This window comes from Felis catus, chromosome A2, assembly GCF_018350175.1.
Source record: "Felis catus isolate Fca126 chromosome A2, F.catus_Fca126_mat1.0, whole genome shotgun sequence".
NCBI classification, from domain to species: domain Eukaryota; kingdom Metazoa; phylum Chordata; class Mammalia; order Carnivora; family Felidae; genus Felis; species Felis catus.
In genome coordinates this window covers 8,670,527-8,688,465 of record NC_058369.1, presented here as the reverse complement: position 1 = coordinate 8,688,465, position 17,939 = coordinate 8,670,527, and the positions used below count along the sequence as shown (strand labels likewise).

General features: G+C 57.1%; 1 protein-coding gene across 2 annotated transcripts; it reads right to left on the bottom strand.

The window, feature by feature from the left end:
- Window positions 1-1,624: 1,624 nt before the first annotated feature.
- On the bottom strand, window positions 1,625-8,449 carry CNN1 (calponin 1). Of its 2 annotated transcripts, XM_023245711.2 has the most exons (8): window positions 8,291-8,449; window positions 6,097-6,218; window positions 3,675-3,741; window positions 3,425-3,562; window positions 3,134-3,244; window positions 2,519-2,665; window positions 2,171-2,421; window positions 1,625-1,970 (listed from the first exon to the last, which is right to left on the bottom strand). In XM_023245711.2, the coding sequence occupies exons 1-7, from the start codon at window positions 8,351-8,353 to the stop codon at window positions 2,176-2,178; spliced, it is 894 nt and encodes a 297-aa protein (XP_023101479.1). In that variant the 5' UTR covers window positions 8,354-8,449; the 3' UTR covers window positions 1,625-1,970; window positions 2,171-2,175. The 2 variants fall into 2 exon arrangements, with proteins under 2 accessions (XP_023101479.1, XP_023101477.1); XM_023245709.2 differs by having other exon boundaries at window positions 1,625-2,421.
- Between the last annotated feature and the right edge of the window lie 9,490 nt (window positions 8,450-17,939).

The window sequence follows — 17,939 nt, the reverse complement described above, 5'->3', positions numbered from 1 at the left end:
CTCGTTGGTACAGCAGAAAGGACGCTAGAACGTTCCAGGGCCATGCTGAGACTGGAGGGGCCTAGCACAGTGCCTGGCACGGTTTAAGTGACTCTGGGACCCACTCAGGGCACTAAGGGGTGTGGGACAGCCGAGGGGGGATGCTGAGCTAGCCACCAGGCCCGGCCACTGGGTCTGGCATGTTCCCCCACTCCCACCTGGAAGCCCACCCTACCCTGCCCTTCCTGTGGTGCTCTCGCCTCCCCCCTCCAAGGTCCCAGGCAGGAGCCAGTGGGCACGGGCGGAGCGGTGGACAGGTGCCTGGGCGGGGGGTGCCCTCTGGGGTCCAGCAGAAAGGGGGCTCATTCCTCTGGCTTCCAGGGCCCGCCCACCCCAGTCACACAGGCCAAGTGCTAATATGGTGCTGTTTTCTCGAGGAGGCAGGGCCCTGGGCCAGGCATGGATCCTCCTCGGCATAGCTCCCCCTGTGCTGGCCCTGGGGGAGCAGGACTTGTACTAGCCAGGCCAAGAGCGCCTGGAATCCCTTTTACGAGGCCCCAGGGGCTGTGTGCGTCCGTGCACGCGGGTCTTCTGGTGTGTCTCCGCAGGTCCCCGTGTTCCAGCTTCATCCCCTGCTGTGCGTAAGGAAGGGGACACCACCGTTCTGTAACCACCTGCCACCCCCACCCCCACACGGCCGCACCCTCCCCTTGGAACTCTGACAGGTGGTGCCTTCCAGGCAGGACCGCTGGCGCTCACATCACTGGGAGGACAGGGGCCCCTCTGAAACGTGGAGAGGTGGGGGCTGTCCACAGACTCCGAGGGCCCTGGGCTGGCAGGCCAGACTCGGGAGTCAGCCCTCAGAAGAGGGCAGAGAGCGAGCTGGGCGCACAGGGCGGCCGCGCCTGGCAGACGGCTACTCCCCTGCCCCGTGCCAGTCTACAAAGGGCCCTTGCCCCGCGCCCCCAAAGTGCCCATCCTGCCCCACTGCCTTGTCCCCTCCCACCTCCCCACAATCCGGGGCTGAAGGGTCCCGCCTGCCCACGGGGACCTCCGGAACCTGGCTTGACCACGTTCATTGGTCAGTACCAAATGCCTTCCCCCATCCGGGGGTGTCATTTCAGCTTCCCCATGTCCCCAGGAGGCTCTCTGACCTCATTTTCGTGTTGGGAAAACAGGCCTAGGGAGGGCAAGTGACTTGCCCCGAGTCAGTCAGCGTGTGAGAAGCAGAACTGTGTGATTCACACCCCATCTCGCCTGTCCCGGCGCTTGGGCACTTTTACACCACCACCCCCTCCCCCCCCGCCCCAGACTTCCCAGAAAGGCACACGGGGGCCGAGCACGTGCGTGTGGATATTATGTGTGAGGGTGTGCGTTTACATGTCCTGAGTGGGAGTGTGTGCCGCCCGTGTGCATCTGTGCAAGGGGAGTGTGTGTGCTCCACACACACAAAGTAGGGCACGGATTCTGCGTGTGAGTGCCTGTCCCGGGGCCCGCCAAGTGGCCGCGCACTCCGTGTGCACATCTGACGGTGTGAGCGTTGTGCCCCTGCAGACGCGGATGCGGGACGCGGAGCCGATCCGAGCAAGGCTGTTTGCACGGGTGCAAGAGACACGCGGGCTCCAGCAAAGAGCAGCCCCGAGTCCATGATTTTACAGCCGTTTATTGTGCTCCAGTGAAATAGAAAAAGAAAGTGCTCGCGTTACAAACGCCGCTGTCACATCCACGTATGCCTGTCGCTGCAAACCAAACCGCGTGTGTCCGCTGGGTCTCTGGGCATGCAGTTTGCTCCCACTGTGGGAATGGGGTGGGGGCAGGCCGAGCCTGGGCTCTGGGGGTTTTGCTTGGAGGGGGGGGACTTCTTGTCCTGGGGGGGACCCACTTGTGAGGGGGGAGGGAATGACAGCCGGGGTAGCCTTGCTCAGTGCGTCCTCTGGGTGCTGTTGGGAACACCCGGCTCGGTGTTGGGTCCCGCGGCGCTCCAGGGAGGAGGGCCCCCTCCCCTCCCCCGCAAGCCCCCCAGTTTGCCCCCCTCCCCCACCAAATGCTAACCCTGTGGGCAGGTGCCGGCGGCGGGGGGGCGGGGGGACGCCATGCAGGGAGAGGGGTCGACAGGGGCGGCGCGGCCCCTGCCGAGAGCAGCAGGCAGCCTCCCTGGGGGGAAGGCGGGGCGGGGGGGTGGGGGGCCCCGGGGCCCTAGGCCGAGTTGTAGTAGTTGTGCGGGTGGTGGTTGTGGGCAGGCTCGCCCAGCTCCGGGTACTCGGGCGTCAGGCAGTACTTGGGGTCATAGACCTGGCGCGGCAGCCCGTACACCGTCATGCCCCGCTGCGAGGCCCCCTTGTTGCTGCCCATCTGCAGGCTGACGTTGAGCGTGTCGCAATGCTCCATGCCCAGCCCCGGCTCGAAGATCTGTCGCTTGGTCCCGGGTGCGGTCATCCCGGCCTGCAGAGGGCGCAGCCCGTCAGACCGCGGGCACCCAGCAGGGCAGGGGCCACCCCAGCGGCCCAGCCCGCGGCCCCCTCCCCCCCGCCCCACGCACCTGGCTGGCCCCCTTGTTGCTGCCCATCTGCAGGCTGATGGTAGCCTGGTCCAGGGGCTGGTCCGTGCCCAGCTTGGGGTCGTACAGGTGGCGCCGGGTGCCGTAGGCCGTCATGCCCTGCTGGCTGGCAAACTTGTTCGTGCCCATCTAGGAAGGAGAATCAGCCCGAAGGTCACAGAGCCTCACCCGGGGCCACGAGACAGAGCGTGTCGGCGGACCCTGGCTCGCCCTCTGCCGAGGCACCTGCTTCCATTGTCAGGCTCCGGACTGGACACTGAGGCCCAGAAAAGGCGGGTCACGTGGCCTGTAGGTGGCTCCGAGCCCCGGGGCCTGGCTTCCAGGGTTCGAGCCCCAGCGCGGCCACGTATCATGCGGGCAATCGCGGTAAGTGAGCCGGCTTCTCCAGGCCCCAGTTTCCTCATCTGGATAAAGGGTGTAACAATAGCACCCACCGCTCAGAGCCGCTGGACGCCAAGCACAGTGTCCGGCATACATCCGAGGTAGGGCCAAACAGCCTGTGCCCCAAAGCCTGCCGGGACTGGGGTGCCCTCCTGGCCTCCTTGACCTCCCCGCCCAGCTCAGCAGCAAGACCCCCCGGTGAAGAAGGGGCAGTACCTGAAGCCCGATGATGTTCCTCCCTTCTCGTAGCTTCTCTGGCTCAAATCTCCGTTCCTGCTTCTCCGCGTACTTCACCCCTACGTTCACTTTATTCCCTTTCGTCTTGGCCTGGGGAGGGCCAAGGGAGCAGGGACTGACAAGGGAGCCTCCAGGCACCGTCCCCAGTTAGCACCTGCTCCCCCCTCCCACCCATGCTGGGCCCCGGGGGCACGAGCGGCCCCCACTCGCATCCCAGCCCACACCCTCCACAGCCCACCCGCCCCACGCCCACCCTTCAGCCTCACTCACCATGCTGGCCAGGGCCAGGAGGGTAGACTGCACCTGGGTGTGGTTGGTGTTCTCAAACAGGTCATTGGCCTCGAAAATGTCGTGGGGCTTCACCCCATACTTGGTGATGGCCTTGATGAAGTTGCCGATGTTTTCCAGCTGGAGGGGAGCAGGCGCCAGTCAGTGGAGGGAGGCAGGGTTGGGGGGGGGGAGGGCCGAGGGGCGGTGTGGGCCAGGGGTTGAAAGAGTTCAGAAAAGAGGCTGGGCTCACCTGGTGCCAGTTTTGGGTCGACTCGTTGACCTTCTTCACGGAGCCCGGCTGGAGTTTATTGATGAACCTACAAGGAGCCGGGGAAGGCAGCGAGGAAGGTACGCCCAGCCCCGCGGGACAAGGGGTCAGGGTGACAGCCAGTGGGCGATGGCGCGGGTGCCTACGGCAACCAGCTCAGCTGCGGCCCCGCTGATCCACCCCCGTACACCCGGGCAGGACTGAGATGGGAAATCGGGACCTGGGCTGGGGTCTCTAGCAGAAAGTCCCCTTAGCCCAGGCTTGCAGGAGTCCCCTGCTGTGACCCTGTCTCCCTGGCAACCACCTTTCGGGCTGCTGGTCCTCTCCAGGCATCTGCACTGTGGAAAGCCTGCAGCCTGGGCCTCGGACTTCCCTTCCTGGCCACACTCACCCCCTTGATCTCCTCCAGTCTCTTGACCGCAAATGCCACCGATACGCCAACAGCTCCCCGGTGTCTGGGTGCAGCCGGGCCCCTCACTCCCCAATCCAGCTCCCTACGTGCTATCTCAAATCCAGCGCACCCACCCCTGCCTCCTGACACCCACTTCCCCCAACTCAGCCCCTTCCATCTTCCCAGGCTCAGTAAACACAGCCTTCCAGGTGCTTGGGCAGAGCCCTCAGACTTGCCTCTGACTCTCCTATCCTTTTCTCCCGTCCACACACCCAAGCACTCAGCAAGTCCTTTGGCTCTGCCTTCCAAAGACATCTAGAAGCCCACCACTCCTTGCCACTCCCACCCCGCTCCGAGCCGCCCACAGCTCTCTCCTGGGCTCTTTGCAGGGGCCTCCCTGGGGCTCCCAGCTTCCACCATGTCTCCTCCCGACCCTTCATCTTGTAGCTCGAATGGTCTTTTCAACAATAATTCTAGTTACTTCCCAATTCAAAGCTGTCCCATGCTTTCCCTTCAGAATAAAGATCCTAATACTTAGCATGACTGAAAGTGTGCCCCCCCCCCAGCTCCGCTCCGCCCAGCTAACTCTCTCCACCTCCTCATATCTCTCCTGGTTGTTCCTTGAACACACTACACTCGCTCACTCCCACCTCAGGGCCTTTGCACGGCTGCCCCCCTGCCTGACCCACTCTCCCCTCAGACGCCCTCCCAGGTCCCTCCCTCACTTCATCCAAGATTCCTCTCAAATGTTACCTCTTCAGAAAGACCTTCCAGGCCATTCTGTACAAAGCAGCCACCCTTTTCCCCACCCCGGGTCCCCGTCCATCCCCACCAGACTTTCCTCCACGTCACTTCCCACCCTCGGCAAGTATGTTATGTGATTATCTCATTGATTATTTGATCGATCTGCCCTCACTAGGACGAAAGCTCTACGTGAACTCAAAGTCAAGTCTGTTTTGTTCATTATCCCCAGTGCCTAGACCTGGCACGCAGCAGGTGCTCCATAAATTCTCGAGGCATGAAGGACTGAATGGGGGGAGGTGTGGGGGGTGGGCTTGGCACTCTTTAATGTCCAAGCAACCCTGTCCGAGCTGGGACACCAAGGTGTCCCCCTATTCCTTGTCCCGAGTGGATACGACAGAACAGGATCTCCCCACCCTGCCACCTTTCCAGCACCTAGATCTGGGTAAGCCTGCACCTTCGGGAAGCTTCTCAAGGGCATTCTCCGGCCACCATGGTCACCCTGCCCTGGGTCAGACTCAGAGATGCAGACAGGACCCCCACTGGGCTCAGGGCCCTAGCCAGCATTAACGTTGCCGTGGAATCTGGAATCAAAGCCTGGGAGCTGCGTGGGCTTTCATTTCTCTCGATGATTTAAGTTCTGAGAAGAGTAGAAGATGGGGACCTACTTAAATGACTGTGGTGGGGCGCCTGGGTGGCGCAGTCGGTTAAGCGTCCGACTTCAGCCAGGTCACGATCTCGCGGTCCGTGGGTTCGAGCCCCGCGTCGGGCTCTGGGCTGATGGCTCGGAGCCTGGAGCCTGTTTCCGATTCTGTGTCTCCCTCTCTCTCTGCCCCTCCCCCGTTCATGCTCTGTCTCTCTCTGTCTCAAAAATAAATAAACGTTGAAAAAAAATTTAAAAAAAAATGACTGTGGTATATCTCTCATGTCAAGCCAGTGATGGACAGCCATCATTGCCTGTTGCCCTCTGGCCACGATCTCTCTTTCTTGGAACTCGGAACTCTTGGAGGCCATAAATGGGCCCCGCCCTGCCTTCCTAGATTGTGGAGTCACTTCTGTTGGAACAGTATGGGACTTGGGGCCATGTGTTTTACCTGAGCCTCAGTTTTCTTTCCTGTTAAATGGGCACAATGATCATTTGCCACCACTGTTCCCAGGTCTTGGATATAAAGTGCCTGACCCGGCTTGGAGCCCCTAGTTGGTTGAGGGGTTGAGGGGCGGGGATGAACGCCCAGGTTGAGGGCAGCCCAAGGCAGAGTCTGCTCCACTCACTCGCAAAGAATGATGCCATCTTTGAGGCCGTCCATGAAGTTGTTGCCGATGCGGCGCCCTGTCACCCCCTCGATCCATTCTCGAAGCTCCTGCTCCCGCTGGTGGTCGTACTTCTGGGCCAGCTGGGGGTGGGGGGCGCAGAGAAAGTGGTGAGGACGCAGCGTGGAGCAGACTCAGTCCTCGGACCCCATCTGATATTCCCTGGGCCTGATCTTCTTCAGCCCCTTCCCAACTAAGGCAATTCTGCCCCAGCGTCCATGGGGGAGTAGGGGTGGGGGTTGAAGTGGGCTGAGGGCCAGGGCTGAGGTGGCACCTGCCCAGGGGGCCATTCCGGACATTCTGAGGTTTGGCACCAGAGAATGCGGACAAGGCCGGGGGTGGAGAGCGGGGGGTACTCAGAGCTGGGGGCGGGGCGGTGCCTGGCCTCTTGGTTCCCCCTCCAGGCCAAACTTGGGGCTTAGCTTCCCGGGGGCCCTGCCCGTCCCCCCCTGCTGGAAGCCTGGGGCCCCAAGGCAGGGGAGGAGGAGCCCTAAGGAGGTGCCCTGAGTACTGCAAGGTACGCCTTGCAGGGGACTGTCCTGTCTTGCATGCCTGCCTCAGTGTCTCTTCAGGCCCTCATCTCCTGGGCTCCAGCTCCTGGTGGAGTGGCCGGGAGCTTGTCTCTGTCTTACTCCTGGCCCCGTGCGTGTGGCCGTATTTCTCCCTCTCCCCATCCCCGTGACCTCTCTCTCTCTCTCTCTCTCTCCAGCCCTGTCCGTCTTTCCTTGGCCCTGTCTTCCTGTCCCCATCCCTCCGCGTCTGGCTGGGGGTGGGGCTCCTGGTGGGGCCATCTCTGCCTCGCGGCTGGTCTCCGACTCCAGGTTCCCTGCCTCTGGTGGGGGTGGGGCTCGTCCGGCTCCTCTCTCGGCCTCCCCATCCCTGTCTCGGTCTTATCTCGCTCGTGGCTCACCCTCCCCATCCGTCCCTCTCAAGTCTCTGGGCTCCCAGAATCTCCGTCCCTCTCCGTCCCTCGCCCTCTGCCCCCCTCCCCACGTTGCCCCCCTCCGTTTCTCCAGAACCCTCAGCCCCAGCCCCGACAGGCTCCCGGACTCTGGGGGACGGAGCTGGCCCTTCTCCTGGGGGAGGAGGAGGTGGGAGGGGGCGGCCCCTCACCTGGCCCCGGCCCTGCCGCCCCCCTCCCCACCAGCCCGGCTTTATAAAGCAAACCGGCCCTTATATAGCGCGGCCCCGCGGGCCGGGCTCCCCGAGGCCGCCTTATAAGGCGCGGCGGCTTCTCGCGGCTCTGGGGCCGGCGCTGGGGGGGGAGGGGGGCGGCGCTGGGATCGCTCCCGGCCCGCGCACCCGCCCCCCCCACCAGCCCCCTCCTCCAGCAGCCAGGATCCCCCGACCCTGGATCCGATTCCAGCTCTCCGCGTCCTCGCCGTACACTGGGACAAGCCACCCCGAGCCTCAGTGTTCCCCTCTGTCAAATGGGGCTGGGACTCCTCCCGTGGCAACGCTTACGGGAGCATTCCAGTGAGTTGGGGACTTCAAGTTCACTGCCCTGCAGAAGCTGAACCCCCATTCGGGTGGGTGTGTGGGGTGGGGGGGAGGCCAGGATCCTAGCTCTGCAGCTCCCTTATTTAGAACCCTAGCTACTTACCCCTCCTCTCTGAACCTCAGTTTGCCCATCCATAGCATGAAGGTGGTGTGTGCATGTTCTCCCAGCCCAAAACGAGGACAAATCGTGTCCCTAATGCTCCCTCTCTGACCTCCCCAGCTGTCTCCGCCCCCCCCCCTTCAGGATCTCCCACACTTTCTGGGCCTCCCTTCCCCACCATCCCAGCTGTCAACCACTCCCCAGTTGCTTTTTGAGATGGTGGGTGCAAGGAAGATCAAGTCCTTTCCCAGCCCCCCGCCCCCCAACATAAAAGGAACAGGGGACAGGTTAACAGGAGGCTCTGATCAAGCGGGGTCTTCACCAGGGACTGACCTCCTCAGTTTACCTATATGGTTGCCTGCATGCCCCCCATTTTGCACGCCCCACCCCAACAGTCGCTGAGGGCTCTGGGATGCTCAGGATGGGGAGGAAGGCGGGCCGTACCCCATGTTTGTCCTTTTGTCCCCTCTGGTCCCAAATCACATGGGATAGACCAGAACCCCATGGGGCCGTTGGCCTGCCGGGGTGTATGGGCCGGCGGGGGGGGGGGCCTACCTTGTTCTTGACCTCAGCCGACAACCCATAGGCGGGGCCCCTGTTGAAGTGAGCAGAAGACATGCTGGCTGGTGGTGGGCAGAGGCACTGAGGACTGAGGCAGCAGCTTAAGGCTCCGTCTGCAGCCCCTTCGTCCCTCCTCACACGTTTTTGAAGCTCCGGAGGCGGCCCGGGCCTCTTCCAAGGCCGTCCCATTGGCCGCAGGGGCCTGCCAAGGGGCGGGGCACCCCCCACCTCGGCCACCCCCCTCTCCCCCCCACGTGATGTCAGGGCCTTGGTATTGGGAGCCGATTGTGTCATTGTTTCCACCTAGGGGGGCGGCCTGGGTGATTATTGGGGGGGGGGGGCTTGGTCATAAGAGATCAAGCTTTCCCCATCCTTCCCTACCCTCCACTGTTCTTTGGACCTCTGGCAGGGTCACCTAGGCTCTCCGTGTCTGTCACTGAAGTCACCTCTCCTTGTCTGTCTCCGGTCTTGAGGCAAGACCGCAGCCCACGGCAGCTTAGTGAGCACCACCCTGGGTTTAGCTCCAGACGCCAACGGTCTGTAGCTGAGCCTCTGTTGCCACATCTGTGAAATGGACCAATGGACAGTCCATGCCCGGTGTGGAGCGCCTGGCACAGGAAAGGACTCGGGATAAGGCCAGTTTTTCCCCTGAGCGTCTGGCACCCCACTTCCGTCCCCTCCGGTCCCTCGGAAGGATCTGGGGGAGCAGAGATCTTGGATTTTACCCTCCCCATCTACCTGCGGGTTGCCTTGGCCGTGGGGCATCTGTGTTAGCAGGTTTCCTTGTCCCAGCCAGGCCGGCCTGGAAGGATCCCACGTAAACAGCCCCATCTGGCCAGATCTCACCCCCGGGGACCACAGAGGAGGATGACATTGACCACATCATGCCACTTATGGCAAGGCCACGTTAGTGACACTTGGATGATGTCAGCAATATCTGCCATATACTGATGGGACGTGCAATTTGCTGGCCACATGCTAAGGGCACGGCTGTGATATGCTGATATGACAGTGGCTCTTATGTCGGGCCCTGTTACAAGGACTATACATGTACCAACTCGTGCCTCACAACGCCCTTAGAAAGGGATGCTGTTACTTTTTTTAAGTGAATTTATTTATTTTATTTAAAAAAATTTTTTTTAATGTTTATTTATTTTTGAGAGAGAGATAGACAGGGCGCGAGCAGGGGAGGGGCAGAGAGACAGGGAGACAGAATCCGAAGCAGGCTCCAGGCTCTGAGCTGTCAGCACAGAGCCAGACATGGGGCTTGAACTCACAAACCGTGAGATCATGACCTGAGCCAAAGTCGGGCGCTAACTGACTGAGCCACCCAGGCGCCCTTATTTATTTTGAGAGAGAGAGAGAGGAAGAGCGCTCGCCCGTGCACGAGTGGAGGAGAGGCAGAGAGCGAAGGAGAGAGAATTCCAAGTAGGTCCCCGCCGTCAGTGCAGAACCCCATGCGGGGCTTTATCTCTTCAACAGTCAGATCATGACCTGAGCCAAAATCCAGAGTCAGACACTCAACCGACTGAGCCACCCAGTCGCCCCCAGATGCTGTTATTATACACACTTTACAGATGGGGAAACTGAGGCATGGGGTGTGGAATCCCTTTCCGAGTGTCACCCAGTGTCAGTGGCGGAGCAGAATTTGACCCCAGGCCCCTGCCCCTAATGCCATCGCGCTAAGTCAAGGTTCCTCAACCCCGGCACTGTGGACAACAGGGCTGGATAATTCTTCCCGGCCAGAGTCTCTCCTGGGCCTTACCGTAATTGAGGCGGCATCTCCGGCCTCTACCTACCAGATGCCAGTAGCACTCCCTTAGTCTTGACAAACAGCAACGTCTCCGGACGTTGCCAAATGTCCCAGCAGGGAGACGGGAGAGGGAAGGCAGATCTTTCCTGTTTGAGAACCGCTGGTCTAAACCAATAGGCTAAAATACATAAAACGAGCCCACAATTAGCTCCTGGTATAATCCTAAATGCACTGGGTCTGTTCACTCAAGCCTCACAACAGCCTTCCGACGTGGGGTCTGTACGCGGCACAGAGAGGTGACGCCGCCCGCCTGGCCTTACACAGCACGAGGGCGACGCAGCCAGGATTCGAACGCGCAGATTCCGGGATCCTGCCCACGCTGAGCGGCCCGGGGCGGGCCCCGGGTCTCTGCGGCGCACGGCGGGGAACGCGCGCCTCGGCGGAGCAGGCGGCTGGCGCCCCCTGGCGGCCCGGGAGGGGCGAGGGCGGGAGCGGGGCCCGGCGGGATCCGGCCGGCGGTGACGCGAAGCGCTGACTCACTCGGCTCCGCCCCGCCCCGGCCCTCGGCCGTTTGGCCATTTATAGAATCCGCGGGGCCTCTGAAGTCACTGCCCAGGCACGACGGGGGCGGAGTGGGGGAGCTCTTGGCGCGTCCCCAGACGGGGCAGCCCGGGGTCTCCCTAGGGGCCGACCCTCTCTGGCTCTGCCCTGTCCCTCCGATTCTAGTCCGTGTTGGTGTCTCTTTCTCTGTCTCTAGGTCCGTCTCTACCTCGCCCAGTCTTTTTATGTCTTTGTCTCCGAATCTGCCAGCCTCACTGTCTCTCTCTGTCTGTTCCCCTGTCTCTCCATCTCTGGGTCTCTGTTTCACCTTTCTAGGTCACTGTTTCTCTCACTCCGTGTCTCTGTCGTTTCTGTCCTTCCCTGAGTCTCTTATCTGCTTGATGGGGTTGAGGTGGAGGGAGGGGGCTGATCCCGTCCGGAGGCCCCCGCCCCAGTGGACTCCCCCATCACTGGCTGTCCAGTGTGTAGACCCCTTCTCAACTCCTGTCTGGAGTTCTCAGGTCCCAGCCCCTCTGTGCCTCAGTTTCCCATCTAAATGAAGGGTGGGATCTTGTCAGAAACGGAGTCGCCCCAAAGGGCTCGCGACGGTTATGAAAGAAAAACTCTGCCTTTCCTTAATCCAGGGAGTCCCCTAGAACCGTCCTGACTCTCACGGCCATCTAAAAATCAGAACACACAACTCTGTACTCGTGTGTCTCCGGGAGAGAGCCGCTGCCCCCTTCCCCTTGCACCCGCCTATCTGGGCAGCCCCCACTATGCCAGCCCCCTCGTATCTAGCTTCCCCTTCCTGAAAACAGGCAGAAGCTGTTGTTCATAATGTCTTCTGTTTCTGGAGGGCTCACTCCATGCTAGGCACTGTGCCAAACACAATCCCATTTAGTCCTCACTGCCACCCTCCTGGCGTGGAAATGTGTAGACCCATTTTATAGATAAGGAAACTCAAGGTTCAGAGAGACCAAGCCACTCTCCTAGGATTACGCTGCTCCCGCTGCTCCTAGATCCTTCCACATGTATTTCTTATTTATTTGAGAGAGAAAGAGAGCATGGGGGGGGGGGCGGAGGGGGAGGAGAGGGAGAGAGACAAAGAATCCCAAGCAGGCTCCGTGCTGCCAGCACAGAGCCCGACTCGGGGCTCAAACCCACGAACTGTGAGATCATGACCCCAACCGAAATCAAGAGTCAGACTCAACCAGTATTTGTTGAGCACCCAAACACACTCCCACCTCAGGACCCTTGCACCAGCGGTCCCTTCCAGCAGTCACATTTCCAAAAGATGCCTGCATGGTGATGCCTTCACTTCTTCTGCTCAAATGTCACCACTTTGGAGAGGCCCTCCCTGACCACCTGCTCTAAAATAACAGCATCACCCAGACTGACTTTGAGAGGGTGAGCACGAGGGAATTGTTCACATGTGTTTGCACCTGACAGTTGCTGTGTCTGCCTCCATAAAAATTTTCACTTTAAAAAGTCATTTTTAGGGGTGCCTCAGTGGCTCAGTCAGTTAAGCGTCTGACTCTTGATTTTGGCTCAGATTATGATCTCACGGTTCGTGGGATCAAGCCCCGCATTGGGCTCTGCACTGACAGTGGGAGCCTGCTTGGGATTCTCCCTCCCCCCCTCTCTCTCTGCCCCTCCCCTGCTTGCACTCTCTCTCTCAAAATAAATAAACTTTTTGCAAAGTCATTTTAAAAGCCCCCACTTACACCTGATGCTAATATAACACTGTATGTCAATTATATTTTAATGAAAAAATTAAAGGCCTACCACGCTATCCCCTTTCCTCGCTATCTTTTTCTTATCATCTCCTGTTTTCTCAACTTGTATCTCATCCTGTGAGCATAAAAACTCCACGGGCAGGGCTTTGCTTGCTTTGTTCACCGCTCTGTCTCCAGTGCCCGTACATTGCCTGCATACAGCAGGCACTCAAAAAAGGCTCTCTGGGTAAAAGGAATTAAAGTTGATGAGCCAGGACTCAGACATTTGTCTGCAATGTTGGTGTTTAAGCATGCACAAAGGAAGGGCATAATTTCCAGGAAGTTCCTGGACTAAGGATAGTTGAGCTGGGGATCTTCTTTGTGTTTCCATCCTAACTTTCCCCAGAAGACCAGCTTGGGGGTGGTTAGGGGGTTGGGCCTCGGGCCATGGCGGGAGTTACGTAGGCCATTCTCCACTTGCCCACTCCCTGGTCCAGGCATGAGCTCTGCAAGATGTTTTGTAGGAAAAACATCTGGTTGAACAATGGAGACTTTTTTCAAAAGGGGACCGGTGACTACCAGATGGGCAAAATTCAGAACACCCGACAACACCAAGGGCCGGGGAGGCCGCAAGAACGTTGTGGGTGGATGTGGGCAGTTTGTTGAGAGGTTTCAAAATGACAAGTGTCCTTTCCTTTTCTGGTCAAGTCGACTGAGCCATGGGGTACCCAGATGGTTGGTCAAATGTTCTTCTGGGTGTGTCTGTGAGGGTGTGTTCGGGTGGGATTCATATTTGAATTATAAACGGGAAAACAGACTGCCCTCCCCAATATGGAGGGGCCTCATTCAACCAGGCAGAAGCCGGAACAGAACAAAAAGACTGACCTTCTGTCCGGTAAGAAGAAAACGCCTAATGTCTGACATCCGTCTTTTTTTCTCCCTCCAGACTGGAACTTCTTGGATCTCAAATTTGCCAGCTCTCACACCGGAACTTACATTCATTGGCCCTCTGGGTTCTCAGAGCTTCGGACTTGGACTAGAACTACATCGTCTGCTCTTCTGGGTCTCCGGCTTGCCAACTGCGATATTGGACTTATTAGCCTCCATAATCATGTGAGTCATTTCCTTGTAATAACACCCCCTCCTCTCTCTCTCTCTCTCTCTCTCTCGTTCTCTTTGTTTCTCTCTATTCTAACTGGTTCCGTTTCTCTGGAGAATCCTATTTAACACATCTTCTGATCCAGAAAATCATTTTTAGTATATACCTAAGAAGTGTAAGTGGAGGTGTGAAAAGAACATTTATTGCAGTATCTTCTTGACAACAAGTTACCCTGGGGGCACCTGGGTGGCTCAGTCTTTAAGCGTTCCACTCTTGATCTCAGTTCAGGTCTCAGTCTCAGCTCAGGTCTTGATCTCAGGATTGTGAGTTCAAGCCTCATGTCTGGGAACCACGCTGGGTGTGGAGCCCACTTAAAAAAAAAAAGAAGAAGAAGAATAGAGAGAAGGGGGTTCTGGATCCATATTCCATGGGTTTGGAACATGCCCTGTTGCTTCCTGACTGTGCGACCTTGGCGAGATATCTTAACTTCTCTGTGATTCCGTTTCCTCCTCTGGGAAATGGGCATATTGATAGTACCTGCTTCCTAGATTTCTTTCTTAACTTTTAACTTTTAGATAATTTTAGACTTACAGAAAAGTTCAAAAATAGCATAGAGTGTTCCCATTTACCCTTCACCTTGCTGCCCCTACTGTTAACATCTTATGTAACCAAGTACACTTATTAAAACTAAGAACTTAACCTTGGTACAATACTATTAATAAACTACAGCCTTGATTTGGATTTCTCCAGGTTTTCTACTCCTCCTTTTTCTGTTCCAGGACCCAATCCAAGATCTCTCATGGCACTTAATTGTCATGTCTCCTTAGACTCCTCCAGTCAGTGACAGCCCCTTGTCGTTCATGCCCTTGGCACTCCTCAAGAGAACCGGTTGGCAACTGTGTAGACTCTCTCCACTTGGTTTATCTTGATTGGATTGAGGTTTTCACATTACTGGGAAGGATACCAGAGAGGTGATGTTCCCTTCGCATATCGGGGGCTTATGATGTCACCGTGACTCACTGCTGGTGACTTTAACTTGCATCCCTTGGTTAAGGTGCTGTCTGCCAGGATCCGACACTGTGAAGCTTCTATCTTTCCCAGGGTTGTCGTGTGGACCGCGCGTAAAAGGGTCTGTGTCGGGGCTCCACACATACTGTTCCGCTGCGTTAGTAAAAACAAACACAACAACACAAAAGACACAACTATGCAAAACGCCTGTGCTTGAATCCACTCCTTCTGTAAGGATCCACAAGAAAATAAGAGCCATAAGGGCTTCAAGAGGAGAAGGGACACTGGGAGCCCCGAAGACGGCGGCCAGGTCGCCGACACGACCGCCACTCACGCACGCCCTCGCCCACGTCCGAGCTGAGCAGAGCAAACTGCGCCTGCGCAGAGCTGGGCTCCGGTGCTCTCCCAGCAGTGCCCACGTGGCTGTCAACGTGCTGGGGAGGGGGCGTGCACAAGCCCCCTGTACCGGCAGTTGATTGGCTGGCGCTCCTCTCAGCCTGGCCAATCACAGGAGTCTGGATGCCGCGGCTGCCCAGGCTTTCAGGCGGCCTGAGGGTGGCGCGCGCGCGTATCCTGTCCCCGCATGGCAGGGCCTTGCCTTATGGAGGCCAAGGGACTGCAGATATGGCTTTTGAGGGGTGGATAACTGCCCTTGCCTGGAGCCTCTGTTACTGCCAGCCCCCCCCCCCCCCGTTTTATGTGCTAATCCTCTTCGGTTAATAGCCTTCAACTGGGGCTTTCCAGGGGGGCCTGGGAGCGCCCTACTCCAATCTGACCTCATCTCGTATCACTTCTTTTTCTTTTTTATTATTATTTTTTAATGTTTATCTATTTTTGAGAGAGACAGAGACAGAGCTTGAGCGGGGGAGGAGCAGAGAGAAAGGGAGACACAGAATCCGAAGCAGGCTCCAGGCTCTGAGCTGTCAGCACAGAGCCCGAAGCGGGACTCGAACCCACGGACCGTGAGATCATGACCTGAGCCGAAGTCGGAGGCCCAACCGACTGAGCCATCCAGGCGCCCCATTTGTCTTTTTTTAAGTAGACTTTTAAAAAAATTTTAAATATGTACAACATAAAATTTACCATTTTTAAGTGTACACTTCTGTGTTATTAAGTACATTCACATTGTTATGCAATCGTCACCACCATCCAGCACCAGAACTTTTTTCAGTCTTCCAAAATGGAAACTGTAGCCATTTAACGCTAACTGCCCATTCTCTAGTCCCTTCAGCTCCTGGCAAACACCATTCTACTTTCTGTCTCTCTAATTTGCCTGTTCTAGGGACCCCCTATAAATGGAATAATATAGTATTTGTCCTTTTGTGACTGGTTCCTTTCATTTAGCACAATATCCTCAAGGTTCATCCATATTGTATCATGTATCAGAATTTACTTAATTTTTATTATTTTATATATTTTTTAAATGTTCATTAGAGAGGGAATGAGAGAGCATGGGGGAGGGGCGGGGGGGAACAGAGGATCTAAAGTGGGCTCTGTGCTGGGCCGCCTGGGTGGCTCAGTCGGTTGAGCGTCCGACTTCAGCCCAGGTCAAGATCTCGCAGTCGGAGAGTTCAAGCCCTGCATAGGGACCTGTGCTGACCGCTCAGAGCCTGGAGCCTGCTTCGGATTCTGTGTTTCCCTCTCTCTCTGCCCCTCCCCCGCTCATGCTCTGTCTCTCTCACTCTCAAAAAATGAATAAATGTTTTAAAAAAAGTTTTTTTTAATAAAGTGGGCTTTGTGCTGACAGCCGACAGCCCAATATGGGGCTTGAACTCACAAACTGTGAGATCATGACCTGATCCAAAGTTGGATGCTTAACCCACCGAGCCACCCAGGTGCCCCCATGTTTTAAAACGTTTAAACTGAGCTATTACATAAACCAAAATGTATGGATCTTAACGGAAAGCTCAATGAATTTTCACATATATACTCGTGTAGTCGTTACATAGCTCAAGCCATAAAATATTTCTTTTTAAAATGTCTTTATTGGGGCACAAGCAAGCAAGCACACAAGCAAGATGGGGCTAAACTTTTGGGCTAATTACACGGGGTCAACGTTCCAAGTTCAAAATAGATTAACATTAACAAGATGGCAGCCACAATTATGTCCTAAACAGTTCTGACGTTGTACTTAATCTTTTTCAAGCTGCCAGTGGTTGGAAAAGGCTTCAATGGAGCAAGGGTCTTTGTCCGTGTCCCCAGTTAGAATGCCAGCTCTCCAAGGCCAGGAATTTTTTTGTGTTCACTGCTCTTCCTCAGTGCTTAGAACAGTGCCTGTTATAAAGGCAAGCCCTCAACAGATTCCTGTTGAGTCAATCTGAGCCTTCTCATGGTGGGGTGGGAAAAGCCTCAGCCTCCTGTGCACAACCCTCCCCCATTCTGGCCCAGGGTCCAAGTCTCCGGCAGTGTTGAGGGAAGATCTTTGAGATCTGTTCAATTGCTTCCCACTGTCGGCTCTGGGTCATGAGGGGCTCCCCTGCCTCACGCCTTGGACAGGGTGAAGTGGTACATCCATAGCATGTTGAGGATGCCCAGGACCAGCATTGCCAAGGTCAACACACCTCAAATTTTAGAATGGCATCACAATGATGCCAGCTACATAGCCCAAAGCCACACCATTCAGTGAGGCCACTCGTGAGGTTCAGGGGCAGCCGACTGTACTCAGGAACCAACTGTGGACAGGTGGGTTAGAGGATCGGAGGTTGAGGGAAGGGGAGGGGAATGCAGAAGACCGCGAAGGTCCCCTTGTGTCCCCAAACCCAGGCACCCAAAATTAGCAAAGGGCTTTGAGCACAGAAGTAACTCAGTAAGGCAGGCTGCCCTGGGGCTGGGGAAAGATGCCGAAAGGCAGGGGCAGGGTAATTAGTCAGGCATGTGGAAGGTGAGCTACAGGGGGCTGTCACAAAGGGACTGGTGGTCTAAAGATTGGGGTGAGCATTAGGCACATTTATCCATTAATCTATCCATTGTGGTAACTAACATCTGTTGAGCACCTACCATGTCCAGGTCCTGTCCCTACAGCTGGGGACACTACACGTCACAAACAAATTCCCCCTGTCCTCATGGAGCTTATAGTAACGGAGCCCACAGATGTTCAATCCATGCAGGCAAGGAGGAGGGGAGAGGTGTGTCCAGGGCTCTTTACATGAAGCAGCAGAAGCCAAAGAGAGAAACTGCACGGTAACACGGGCACATCTGATCCCGGTTCGCGGAGAATCCCCACCAGGTCTGGAGAGAGCAGGGGTCAGAAGTGTGCCAAGGATTGTGTGAATGTGACCCTGGGGTCCCACCCAGCTGGATCCTATCTATCTTAGGGCGGGTAACCAGAGCCCTCAGCCACAGTCTGTGGGGTGAGGTGAGCAGGGGGCCCACTGAACCCGGGACAGCCGTGGACAGGGCGGCTGGGGGCCTGGTGTGGAGCGGTCAAGGCCCTGGGTCAACCTCTTCCCGGGGCTGGGGCAGAGAGAGACAGCGGGCTGGACAATGAACCCCCTTAGCTGGGCCAACCTCAATCTGAGAACCTTCCTG

Coding starts and splice junctions, on each gene's coding strand:
- CNN1 (XM_023245709.2), bottom strand. CDS start 8,353: ATGTCTTCTGCTCACTTCAACAGGGGCCCCGCCTATGGGTTGTCGGCT. Junction 6,219..8,290: donor CGGCTGAGGTCAAGAACAAG/GTAGGCCCCCCC, acceptor CCCCACCCCCAG/CTGGCCCAGAAGTACGACCA. Junction 3,742..6,096: donor GATGGCATCATTCTTTGCGA/GTGAGTGGAGCA, acceptor GGCTCCTTGTAG/GTTCATCAATAAACTCCAGC.